We start from the raw sequence: 14107 nt of genomic DNA on the forward strand, positions 1-14107 counted from the left end.
CACTAACTGCCCCTGGGTCTCCGAGGATGGGACTCACCATGCCCAGCGGATTTTCATAACGAACGCCCCATCGGGAACCTCTGCGGAGGAGAGAGCCTCTAGCATGAACAATTCACTTCAACACTAAGATGGTATGGTATGGTATTTTTTTTACTATCATAAGGAAAGATGGGTCAAGAACATTTCATCTACAAGCTAGCATGTTAAATTCACCGTGGTATGCATTGGCAAAATGAGGTACAGTTAACTACTGCGTTACGGACACTCCGAATATTACGAACATTCAGTATCACAGCTGAAGTTCGCCAAATTATGAACCCTAAGATGTCCGTTGTAGCAGAAGTTGACTGTAGTAATAGTCACGAACAGTAAGAAAATTCCAAATCTGCTAAATAATAGAAACTACGCAACAAGAGTAACCTGAAAGATGAAGCCAAAATTTCTTTCCTAGTCTCCTTTATAACCCTTACTTCGGATGTCACACAACGCTTGAGATTCGCTACGTGACAACCAATAAAACGATAGCGAAGTTTAAGAGTATTTGATACGCTATTTTAGGCGATTATGCCACATACAAACAAGTTTTCTTCAGACCCGTTACTTGGATCGTCACGCAACGATTATCTGCAGTATTGCGTGACGATGCAAATTACGACTGAAATACGACAGCATAAAAACTGAACTTGAACTAAATCAACCCTCTAGTTAATGGTTCGAAACGGCGAAAAAGAACAACAGAAAATTTTAAATTCCTAGTTTATACCACTTGCTCAAAATTGTAACGGGTGACAAATCCGAGGGCAGCACAAGTAGACAGGACAGACGAGAATGTGGATTATACTGCTCGCCAATTCCTTTTGTATTCTCTGTAGTTGGGTTTTAGGCAAAGATCACCTAAAATAGCGTTGGTTTAGTACTACTTTTCTGCATTCTTGATTAATAATTAACTTTTTACAAAATGTGTTTCATTTCATTCACGATTGATTAATTACTTTTACGAGCCATTATGAAAAACTGGAAAAAGATACGCTAGACTGTACAATTTTTTTTAAAACGTTCTGTGATAAAAAGTTCTGTTTTCTTTAAACATGAAATAAGTTAATGCTGGTGAACAGAGTAAAGATCTGATCAGAAGCAGCTTGTACGGAGCGGTGACTTGTGTTCTTTTTCGTGTTATGCTGTGGATCTTGTATTGGTATCACCTGTAAAATCAACAAGCTCCAAGTCAGATGCGGGGTCAACAAAGTGTTCACTTACAGCAGAGCTGATCGGTTACTGATTGTGTCTTACGTACTCGCATCCCTGTTCATGGGCATCTTTTTTACCCGTTTCAAGTTATACATTATGCACCTATCAATGTTAAGCCGTAGAAGGGGACATAGGAAGGACATCTGAACTTAGCTGAGTTTTTCTGTTTAAACTGCCCCACAACAGGGCATTTATGGGTGATCAAAAAAGTCACTCAACTTCTACAAAATTGTGCTAGAAAGTCCAATAAAATGGTCAAAATCCCTTCTACATGTACGGGCAGGCAATTGCTGTCAATTACTCGTACATCTATACCCGGCCGTTGTTCGAAAGCGTTACATGTTATTTTGTTTTTGTGTTTTTTTTTTTTTTTTTTTTGTGGTGGTGTAAAAATGGGAGAAAAGAAAAAAAAAAAAAAAAATTAAAAAAAAAAAAAAAAAAAAAATTTAAAAAACCACCCCTGGTTCCTCCCTGTAGCTGAACACTGGTAGGTGCATAATATGAGTGCCAATTGTTTCACACACGTCATTAATATTATTAAAAGGGGTACAAATCGCTGATTCTCTGTTTTGCTGCTCTTTCATTTCCGTTTAATTTCCAGCTCCAATCTGCATTGAAAATAGAAACGACGAAATCTCTGCAACACAACAAACAGGAACGATTTCTCAAATCTGAAAATGAAACCTGACATTGTTGAAAATAAAAACATTGTTTCTATTAGCTTAAAGATGAATTCCAGTCCGTACTGCGCAATCCCTGCTGCAATGTTTATGTGAGCCCACATGAAGGAATGTTTACAAGCAAAACTTAAAATTCCGCGACAAACTTACCTCTTTCTTCATAATTAACGCCAGATATCCTTGCAGAACAAATAATAACGAGTAGAGGAACCTTGACGCTATTTCAAACCGACGTTTCAGCTCATCGGAAATTATTGAACGAAACGAACTGTAATGGCGGACTAAAAAACTTCACGTATGCTGTCACCGAAGTGTAACGTTTCAACGAATTCAAAACAAAAACGAAAACAAACCCCGAGTCTGCGCAGTACGGACTGGAAATCATCTTTAACTTGTGGTTTTACATCAACGTAAATGTTGTGCAATACGTGTGTATACATGTATGGGAGGACATTTTTTGATCACCGAAGCCTTACCTTTTAGAACTTTTCACATTTTCAACTATCTTTTCTACAAGGCTGTCACTGAAGCCTGGACAAGACGTCTCTATTGATTTGAATGCATCGATGAGCTGCTCTACTGAACGCCCCTGGCTACTGTGACTTGTATTCAGCTGAGGGGAAAAAAACATTGCAAAGATGACTGAATATTTATCTACAATAACTGATAAACTCAAAACTCTTTTTTTTTTTCGTCAAAATATCTAAGCAGCACTTCATTTCCATTTTACAAGGATTGCTTCCCAACAAATTTTATTTCAAACAAACCCCGTTAGTACTGAAAATTGCCAAGTTTTGAAACCCTGGTTAACAACACAGAAAAAGTTAACCTTCCATGGACTAGTTTCCCATCGATTCCTCGTCTCTTCATGCCACAGAGCCAGCACTGATACATGGATGAAAACCATCAGTCTTAAATACCTTACATGGGGCTCACTTGGCTTATACCTTTTTAGGACGCCATTTGCGACCTCATTCGCGTTTTTAGTGCGTTATTTTTGTTCGTTTCCGCGCCGTTAATTACGTGGAGCGTAAAATCCATGAGTCTTAAATACCTTACTTGGGCCCCATTCTTGTTAAGTCCAGACGTTTGACACTTGAAAAAACTTATTTCATCAGTGACTGCCGACACTTCGCCAGGGCCAGGGGACTGTTCCTGTGTCCACGTTTGTCGCGTCTGGACCCCCTCCTTAATTTCCTTTCTTGGGGTAATTTTTCCTTCACTTGGCTTAATTTAAGCCAGCGTTAATTTAAATACCTTAATTAACACAAGCGTTAATTTCCTTAATAAGGTAGGTGTACTAGTATAAAATGGTATACAAGTTGTAAGGTTATATATGCCTTACCTTGGTCAGTGCTGGTAATAAAACAGTTGATAAATATTTTGATGGAGGTTTTTCCTCTTTATTCTTGACCTTTGATGCCTAATAACGAAATGAAAACATATTACAATAGAACAATAAGCACCGCAGGAAGTTTGGAGAGACTTAAAAAGCATAAGAGTTGCTTGAGGTGATAGCTGAGAGCAACTCTAGCATCTCAAATGCTCTCAAAACTTCCCAAGTGCCCCATAACTCGATAGTGCACAGCTGATAGCATGGACCAATTGTTTTATAACATTGCCAGTAGAAAAGTAATCAAAAGACTTATGCACAAAAAATTTTTCTGGTGAAGAGATTTGCTCAAGTTATCAGCATGCACTACTGGATTATCGTGCACGCTTACCCATACTGAATTTGATAAAATGTTAGTACTGTAGGTCTAATGATTGCATGCTACAGAGATCAAGTTAGTGAAGTACATGTACTGTACATTAATTTTGTCATAGAAAAGTACTTGTAGCAAGAATTAGGGAAATAATGACTGTAAGAGGATGCAGGGTTTACAAAATTCAAAATGAACGAACAGGGATGCACACTTATTTTAATTAGTGTGGTTTATTAGTACTTTAAAGTACTGATAAACCATAACACTCTAAATTACTAACAGGTCTCAAATAAAGGACACTTGCTTAAAAATCACAATTTGTGCCACTTAAAAACATTAGCGTTGGAATAATAAAACAACGATTCCAAGCACTTTAAAACTACATTGTTGCATTAAACTCTCTTTTCAAGGACTTAAGTTTGGTTTTAAAGTTCAATGACTTTCAACTCTCACCATCTACAGGCATCCAAATGAGACCCTGTTGTATAGAATTGATGTACTTCAGTTATTCCGATTCGGACTTTTCTTAGTGGCGCTGATTTCTCATTGTACTGTATTTTATCCAGGCAAGGCATTTTTTACACACTACTGATGAAGACTTACTTCAGGAGCATCTGTGTTATTTAACTCTGCAGTGGCATTAGTTTCTGCTTTTGATGTTTCACCTTCTGGAGCAAAAGGATTTATTCGTTCTTGCGGGAAAATCCACTTTGAAGTACCTACAGATCCTGCCCCATCTCTGAAATGGCAACAAATGATATAAAGGAACACTGAATTAGCAGTCTGTCACAAAGAGGAACTATTTCATTTATTTTTAATTGTTATAGTTTTAAAAGAAAAAAAAGATGAGGTGTTTTATTTCATTTATTTTCATTTCAACAACATCACATTAATGCACAACTGTGCTGTTCAAAAGCTTTCATTTGAGTAGTTGCACTTTCAAAAGTACCTGTAAAACCACAATCTTTCATTTGAGTGGTTTATCCACGTTTTAACTTATTGATGTAGTTATATCCTTTAAGTAAAAGGGAAAAAGCAAGTTCATCTCAGCCACCAACATTCCTTGCAATATGACAGGAATTTCTTTTAGTTCCTGTAAAGTATGTGTGTCAATGACATTAATTTTTTAGGTAAAGGTTACAAAATAATTTTGACTGTTCCAGAAAAGATTGCAAAACTTAATTTGATTGAGCTCTCTACTGTTCCCGTTTCCTCTCTTCTTTTTTTTTTTTTTTTTTTTTTTTTTTTTTTTTTCCCCCTATGTTAAGATTGGCACAGATGTACACACAACATTTTGATGATTAAATCAAATATTGTAATTTTTCTCTTAATGTCCATGGAGTGAAAAGACAGCTAAATGTTGATGTATCCCATGGCAGCAAACAACTTTATTCCCAAAATAACTGCATATTGATCCAATGCAAACCACAACCTCCAGTTTGCAAAATATAACATTATAAAGTGTTAAATAATAATAATAAATAATAATAATAACAGTTCTTAGCACGCACTTTACATACGTCTCAGTGCGTTTACTTTTAAAATTTAAAAATAAAAAAAAAAAAAATTTAAATTAAAAAAAAATAAAAAAACACTAAAAAAAAACTAATTTAAATAAAAATAAAAAAAAAAAAAAAAAAAAAAAAAAAAAAAAAAACGGCGAAATTATTTAAAATATATCCAAAAAAAAATATATGTCTTTTTAATTTTTTTATAAAAGGGGAGGGGAGGCATTCAACAACCAGTTAAGAAAACCTCCACAAACAGCCAAGACTGTTGGAGTTATGGACAATAAGGTTAAACTAATGATCAGCAACTGGTTTACATGTAGATGTGTCTTTGCTGTCATTTTAACATCTGTTTAAAACTAATGTTGACATAGGAGAATTACATGTAAAAATAAAAAAAACAATGTTAGATAAAGTATACACATACTCTTCATTCTCTTCCCCTGAGCTACTGTCGTCATCATCTCTGCACTTCTGTTTCCAGTTTTTAAACCTTTCTATTAATTCTACAAGGTATGTATTTTTCTTGGCAGTTTTGATAAATCTGTGCTTTAGAAGTTCCTTTGCTGTAGGTCTCTGTTGACAAATAAGTGTATTGTTAATTACCGTTAGCATTCAAAATATTCAGAATTTTTCATCTTTTTTTCATTTGCATCTTGACAGCCTAATTTTATTTGGATACTGGTTCTATAATATTCTTAATTTGTTAATAACAAGCAAAACTTTTTTAAGTCTAATTACCATTATTAATTTTATGTTAAAAATGAAGCAGTTTTGGAAATGTAAGCGATAAAAAAGTCGGGAAAAGAAAGGGAAGGGAAAAAAAAAAAAGGGGAAAGAAAAAAAAAAAAAAAAAAAAAAAAAAAAAAAAAAAAAAAAAAAATTAAAGAAATAGGGACATACACTGAACTCAATTAACTGATTCTTTATTGGAAAAGATGAACAGTGCATGTATTATAATATTATATTTACAATTCTCCCACTTTCCTCTCCCTTAAAAGCCCACCAGGTCCATCCTTAAGAAGATCTTTAAGCCCAGAGATTATACATGTAACTGAGATTTGCTAAAAGATCTACTCACATCATTAGGATCTTTATTGAGGCACATGGCAACAAACTCCTTGAAAGCTTTACTGAAATTGCCAGTCAGTTCAGGAGGGTTATTCTTGGGTATTAAAAATAAAACTCTCATTGGATGAAGATCTGAATTGGGAGGTTCGCCTTTGGCCAGTTCTATAGCTGTTATTCCCAGGGACCAGATGTCAGCCTATAAAAAATAACGATCAGTTAGAACTATTTACAGCGACAGCAATCAGTTACATATAAATAGTCTGGTGCAAATGGAGTGCAGTTTCCAGAAAGGTTGCCCTACCGATCGAATTGTAAAAGAGAATGTAATAATGCCAAAAGGTGTTTTGGTTAGTGTTGAGGTTCACAGCACTTTATCTTGAAGGTAGGATACACCATGAATGTCAGTCATTTTTTTTTGTAGAGTACTGAGAGACTGAACTAAGCTTCAATTATGCAACATTAAACTACATGTATCACTCTACTGCAAGAGTATTTTTTGCATTGTTTTGTATGGTTTATTTACGTTACTACAGGACAACCTTTCTTGAAACAGATAAATTTGAGGTTGAATTCTACCACAACTGTTTTTTTTTAGAGTTAGTAGTAAGTAAATTATGTGGAAGGTTTTGAAATGAAAATTAATCAGAAGACCTACAATGGTGTAGTGTTTACACAAAACACATTTAGAAAAATTTTATTTAGTCTCCACAAATTAATAGATAGTTGAAGTCCACTTCTTATACAGTGTATTTGCTTTAAAATAAAATAAAAATAATGTGTACTGCATGTCAAAATGTGTGACCTTGAGCATGAGAATGACTAAAAATACAAAAGACCATAATTTTGGTAAAAATAAATTAATTAGCTTATGAATAGATGAGGTCAAGGTGATGTGCAATGTGTCAGTTAGGATTTCATTGTATTAATAATTAATTAAAGAAAAGAGAATAATTAACACATTGTTTAGGGATAATTAATTATTAAAGATCTTGACAAAGAATCTTGAGGAAAACTGTTTTTCTTTTTGACCTACGCAGCCTTCTAACTTCTAAGTGTGTTCAACAGTGAATGATATATGAAGGTTCTTGTACAATAAATTACACCTGTACCAGGTTTTTAAAAAACACAATACAACCAAAGTTTGTTTTCCCTGGATTTCCACTGATGAACGCTCATTAGTCCCGAAACGTCTGGAATTTAGTCTTAGAAAACAAAACTATAATATTATCTTGTGTTTGTTTTTTCCTTGTTTGGTTAAATTGAATTTATACTTGTATGCAAGTTACAACCTTTGGGGACACGGGACCGGTTATACATGTACCTTCATCAACATCGAAAAAATTTTGCGGCTAAATCTACAGATGCTTGGGTTTCAATAAAATTTGAAGTTGGCAGCTGGTTTGTTTAGTTACCAATCATTTGAAAGAATCTTTCCTTAATCGATAATTCAATTTAAGGGAAAAGGTAGTTGACGACTCTAAGCGAAGTAGCTGACGCCTTCTGCCAGTGCTTATTACCGCAAAAAAAAAGACCTCAGTAATTTGGACTAGCTACTCCCAGAATGACATTAAATGTAATAACTATTTTAAGCAAGGGGACACACCTTTGAGTCATACGCAGATTGTTTTATTACTTCTGGAGCCATCCAGAATGGTGTCCCCACAAATGTATTTCTTTTGTTTAATGTGTCTGTGAGTTGCCCAGCAACACCAAAGTCTGCTAGCTTGACATCACCACTTTCAGACATCAACACATTTGCCGCTAAATAAAAGAACCAAATTAAAAGTTTATGAAAATAACGCCAATATTGCCACATAAAGCTCATACAACAACTCCTGAAATTTTCTGGCCAAGCTTGCTCTAACTGACTCACAATTTAAATTTAAATTTTCTGCCCAGCTGGCAAAGAGTAACTTATGTTTTCTTAAAGGGCAGTTGTTGTATCGCCATAATTTCATTACATCAGAGAGCTAAAAAAAAACAGAAAAATAATCGTTTTGGATGTCAGAAAGAAAGAAATTTCTACATCTCACTGAAATTTTCATTTGCACTGATCAGAGGTACTGTTAATAGTGCCTTTTTTACATGTGGATGTATTGGCGGCCTTGCAACATTCTTGTCTTTCCCATGCCACACCCAAAAAAATGAACCCACTGTGGGAAAGTATCAGTTAACCGATTGGGCAGAATAATACCTAATACAAAGGATTTTTTGTGCCCAATCAGGAGGTAACATTCAGAGAACTGTTTGGAACTGGCTTGGTAAGACTCTCTCCCTTGGGGCTACTTGCTTCCGCTCCAACATTTCTTCGCCGATTTTTTCCCCTGCAGTTTCAACTTTCTCTTGCCCCCACTGACCGCCCCTGGATCTTTAAGGATGACATACCGTCGCTTGCATCTAAGCGTGAACACGTGCCGCCGAATCTTTTTTTATTTGGTTTCATCGTGTCTTTTTTGTTCTTCTTTTTTTGTTTTTTGCCCCCCCTACGGCTTTTTTCTCTCTTTTTTTTTCATTTTTTTCTGTTTAAAAAAGCGGTATGTGGGGGATTTTTTTTTTTTTTTTTTTTTTTTTTTTTTTTTTTTTTTTTTTTTTTTTTTTTTTTTTTTTTTTTTTTTTTTTTTTTTTTTTTTTTTTTTTTTTTTTTTTTTTTTTTTTTTTTTTTTTTTTTTGGTTGTTGTGTTCTTCTCTTTTTTTTTTTTTTTTTGTATTTTTTTTTTTCTCTTTTTTTCTTTTTGCGCCCCCTTTTTTCTCCCCGAAGCGTATTACTTTGTACAATGATGGGTAATAAATTATACCCACCTTTAATATCCCTATGTAACTTTTTTTCACAATGAAGATAGTCAAGGCCCTTGAGGATCTCACGAATGATAGTTGCAATGTAGAATTCCTCAAATGCACCAGCTTTCATCTGATACAAAACAAATCAATGTGCAAAAGATGTTTACATCTGTACATCAACAATGTGGAATGTGAATACTGCAATAATTTGGCTTATCATTAAGAATTGACTTTATAAACAATATGCTTTAAAATGCATTATAATGTTAATGTACACATTGTATATTACGCTAAAAATAATCCATTGTAGTAAGCGTTCCATCTGCCTTAGTTTGCATAATCTAAATAATTAAAAAGAAAAACCTAACCCAATGTGCAGAAGATTATTTTTTCTTGTATTTAAGAACATTTTTTGCTTTTTTGTCCAAAATTTGGACATTCTTCTTCGAACAGTGCACCTCCCCCCCCCCCCCCACCTCCCCCCACAATTATTTGTACATTTTACTCTATGCAAAAAAATTAATTTGGTCAAAGTAGAAGAACAGTATCAGGTTGTGTTAAATGGTGTCATATGGGCAAATATCATGATTCAGGTAGTTACTTTGCATGTTGCTAGTAACTGTTGCCTAAAATATCAATTGGGGGGGGGGGGGGCTCCCATATATGAGCTATATATGTAGGTATGTGCCGCTGTGAAGGGTATGGTTTTCAAGGCGTTCAGTCTGGGATAGGGTATACAAAAATCAGAGAGTTTTGTACCGGTCTAGAATAGGGTATCATTTGCCAAAAAACTGATCATTGGTATGAAGAATTAATTCCAGAATAGGAATAGAAACTTGGAAGAGAAAGAGGCTTCCCTACACATGAATAAAATCATTGTGACAACGTTTTTGTCAGATGGTTTTCCTTTAAAAACATTGTTAGTGTTTCAGGTCTAAAAAGAAGAAAGTCTGGGATGGGGGGGGGTTTTTTTTTTTTTTTTTTTTTATGGGTGCAAAAAAACTGGGGAGGGTTGTGGTTTTTTGGGGGAGGGGGTTAGGCCCAGCGGCACACCCCCATCCAAAAAATACACAGGGTGCCCCCCCCGGGATATCAATTCCATAACAAAACTCTCAAAGCAACACCAAAGTAAACATGTAAACACCGGCAACTTTTAATAACATTGAAAAACTGATTTACAATACTTAATTGTTCTCACCAAATCTAAAGCTGATCCTCCACCAAGATATTCCATAATAATCCACAACTTTGTTCCCTGGAGACACACACAAAGTCATTATCAGTTCAAATTTCTGCTCTGACAAAATGTAGTTATTAAATACTTTGGGTTCACAGGTCTTCAGAGCCAATAACCACTGGTAATGTTTTCTATTTTGTGTAGATGTGTGTGTTAATAAGATTTCAATTTTTCAAAGCTCAGAACAACATGCGAGTACTTGTCTCAGAGGTACATGTACCAACCAGCAGACATTTTTGCCCAGGGACCAGGAGCGTACATGTAATTTATAAAACATCAATTAAATTTTATTAACGTACATGTATGTTATTTACACTTTGTGTACAAGTCATGTAACTCAACACGCAAAGATGAAAAGGCTGGTTGTACAAAATTAATACCTTGAGATATGAGCCATGATATTTTGTAACATAAGCACTGTCACACTGAGATAGGACTGTGATTTCTTGCTGGATGTCTTCAATTTCATCTTCAGCTTCCTCTAAATCAATAATTTTTATGGCCACAACTGTATTTGTCCTATTGTCTATGCTGTTGAAATAATAAAGAGAAAAACACATTAAATTAGAGACATTGAATTTTAAAGCAGAGGTACAGGTACACACTGTACATACTGTATGTTGTGGTTTGTTTTCTTTGTTTCAGTTTTAAGTTAATATGAACTTGAGACAGAAAAATAATAAAAAATCAAATTGGTTTGAAGACGATAAAAAACAAAACAAAATAAAACCACAAACACAAAGCCCATTAGTGTGGGGGCCGGGGGGCGCGGGGGGGGGGGGGGGGGGGGGGCGCCCCGGCCCCGCCCTAGTGTAGTCGCACCCCTTTTACACGTGCTTTCACTGTTACGTGCAACGCGGCTTTCTATCGATATCCATCGTTCGATTGCATGAGCTAAACAAACAAGATGGATCGAAAATCTGCCAATCACTTCCCACTAGCATAACTTTCTGAACTTCTGGCCTCATTTGCATGAAACCAATGTTTACTGCTATGCATCGGTTTTGATTGGCTCATTTCAAACAGCACGTCGAAAGATGGAGGTAGAAAGATAGCTATGCATGTAACACTGAAAGTGGGTGTAAGCATCCCCTCATAAGGGCCTATCCCTATTAATTACGGAGGGTTGTGAAATAGGTTTGCACATCAACGAGTTTGGCCTAAAAAAGCACACAGATTGTGGGTTTTTGTGATAAATAGAAAGGATTTATGGATTTTGAAGATACAGCGGATTGCAGATTGACTGAGAATTTTGGAGTAGATTTCAGACTCTTCATGTTGAGAGGTTTAGCTCGTGGATACTATACAAAGCTCGGATCCCTTTGGTTGGTCTTTGTCGGTATGTTGGCAGAATTGTTGCAAAAACAAGCAATTAAACAAAACTTCTTGAAAACTGGCAAAAAGCAATGTCTCCTATCCATTGCAGTGAAACTTACCACAGAGTTGTCAAGTAATTTAGATTTGTATTTAAATTAAAACAGTGCTGGATTGATGAATTTGACCAAAAAACATGGATTAGCAGATTTACTGATCCCTATTCACACCCCTAATTGCAGTTGAATCCCGATAACTCGAACCCTTAATAACTCGAACCTCTCGCTTACTTGAACCTTTTTTGATTCCCCTCCAATTCATTTTCTTACTAATTTTACCCTCAATAACTCAAACTCCCAATAAATTAAACCTTTTTCGATTTCCCTTGAAGGTTCGAGTTATCGGGATTCAACTGTAGTCAGTTATCAAAGTCCCAAATAAAGTGGCATCAAAAATTGGGAACTACAATATGCACATGTCTTAAAGATATAGTCATTTATGTTGGAACCCTGATGGATCAAATGCCTTTATAATTTATCCCCCCTTACAACAAGCATGTTTTCCCAGCCCCTTGGCACTTGGTGAAATCCGGGTCTCGCCATATTTGGCTTATAAGCATATTGGCATGCTTGGAACCAATAATTGGCATGCTCCTTCGATTTTGGTTTTTAGTTTTGACGAGCTACTAGCATTGATTTTTCTTTGGCCAGATGTAATTATTTTGATCAAATGATTTTAAATGAAAACAATCAGAAATTAAAACCACTTTATTTGTTAAAGGCATTACTTGGATACCACAAGCTTTCAACATCTTTGACATCTTTGGCAACATGGGGCACAAATTTCTTTTTGAAAAGCAAACTTTCCCACAGAGTCACCTGTTGTTATCACTGTGACAACTGTTGGCCATCAAATCAATGTTTTTTTGTTGTTTAAGGTAGGGAACCTTGAGACATGCGAAAGAATTGACATTGATGCCAATGTAAACAATGAAGGATGCTATAACTTCATTATATCAAGAAAAATAAGATGTTAATTTTCAAATTCAAAGAGTTATAACTGTTCTTTCACTCTTTTGACAGAGACTACATAACTCTTAATAACAATTGTTCTCTGAGCATTCTGTGAGAAAATGTACAGATATGTTATTCTATAGGTATTTTCAAAACAGTTCAATTTGCCTTATTTTGCTGTGGTTAAGGAATTAAAAAGAAAGTGAAACAGAAGACCTATTGCCTGTGAACCTCTAAAGCGAAAAAATGAAGCCGAAGTCATTATTTACATTTGGGTTAACACATTCAATAATCCTGAACCAAATTGACTAACCTCTGTGCAAACACAACAAATTTATTGTACAGAAAAAAGCACACAAAAAGCGTATTGTCTAGTTAGTAGATGTTTTCATTGTGATACACGATCTCGCCCAAAATAAGGTCACTTCTATTTTGACTACAAGGAAGTTTAGTAACGTTAAACGTAACTATTGATAAGCTAAAACCAAAAAAAGCTATACTCACCCCTTGTAAACTTCACCAAACGATCCTTTGCCAATTCGTTCGAGTTTAGAAAATAAAAGTTCTGGGTCTGCCTTCATACCCTAAAATTGCAAAGGATCAAGTTTTTAATGACATATTAACACAAGTCTGGGTGTGTTAAAGGTGTGTATAGCTACTTTCTAATTGACAAATTAAAAATTGTATCGGGAATTCTTCCAGCACTAATCCGAGCTTTACGGCTTTGAGGTTAAATTACTGGCGGATAACTATACTGGCAGAAAATTGAAAACAACCTCTTTACTGACAACAAGTCAAATACTTACCACGTTATTTTGTGCTGCCATGAAGAAGAAGATTACAGTTACCGGAACAATTCATGTAAAATGTCCTACGGTTGGTTGGTTGACTTTCTTGGATATTTCTAACCTCCTTCGCGGCTAAATTTGAGCACGCACCAACAATGAAACTGTCATTATGCTATCAAAGAGTGCTATACACTGTGTTTCTAAATGAAAATGTAGGTTTTCCAGGGCGTTTTACCAAGAAAACGCTGTGTAAAATCTCACTTCCCTCCAGTTCGAAGGCCGCCATTCTGCCATTTTGTCGCGCTCGGCTGAGAACCAGTATACAAATAAGGGAGTGTCACGTGACGGAAGTAATTCTCAAACAGCCCGACCGCAGGAGGTTCCTGCCTGAAAAGGGACATTTTGTGGTTGTTTGTATTCTGTATTCTAAGAAGAGCGCGTTCGTTTTGGAATATTCGGATTTATTCGGAATTCTGCTCCTGGCCTGGGAGCGTGCGAGCAGAATAGCCAGAATGTAAATCCAAGTACTTCGGAATGAGAAGAGCAGCCAAACGAACGTTAACTCGCATTATTCCAACCATTCTAATTTTGGATTGATCCCAAACAAACGCGCCCTTAGGCCGCGCACAGCGGGGCCCGGGCGGCGGGGGCGGGGCGGGCCTTAGTTTGGCCTGATTTTCGTTTAGAAGGTCTAATCACCACAAGGGTTTCCAGAATTTGTAATTCCAGAGTTTGTAGAGCAATCTAGGGAGGGAGGATGGAAA

General features: G+C 35.8%; 1 protein-coding gene across 1 annotated transcript; it reads right to left on the minus strand.

Annotated features, from left to right (window-relative positions):
* Positions 1–828: 828 nt before the first annotated feature.
* Positions 829–13671, minus strand: LOC144662726 (serine/threonine-protein kinase 26-like). The gene is made up of 12 exons (XM_078523608.1): positions 13362–13671; positions 13060–13139; positions 10609–10759; positions 10190–10246; positions 9013–9121; positions 7817–7974; positions 6224–6409; positions 5570–5718; positions 4238–4373; positions 3274–3351; positions 2405–2541; positions 829–1202 (listed from the first exon to the last, which is right to left on the minus strand). The coding sequence occupies exons 1-12, from the start codon at positions 13380–13382 to the stop codon at positions 1199–1201; spliced, it is 1266 nt and encodes a 421-aa protein (XP_078379734.1). The 5' UTR covers positions 13383–13671; the 3' UTR covers positions 829–1198.
* Between the last annotated feature and the right edge of the window lie 436 nt (positions 13672–14107).

This window comes from Oculina patagonica, chromosome 8, assembly GCF_052425735.1.
Source record: "Oculina patagonica isolate OP01 chromosome 8, crgOcupat, whole genome shotgun sequence".
Taxonomy (NCBI): Eukaryota; Metazoa; Cnidaria; class Anthozoa; order Scleractinia; family Oculinidae; genus Oculina; species Oculina patagonica.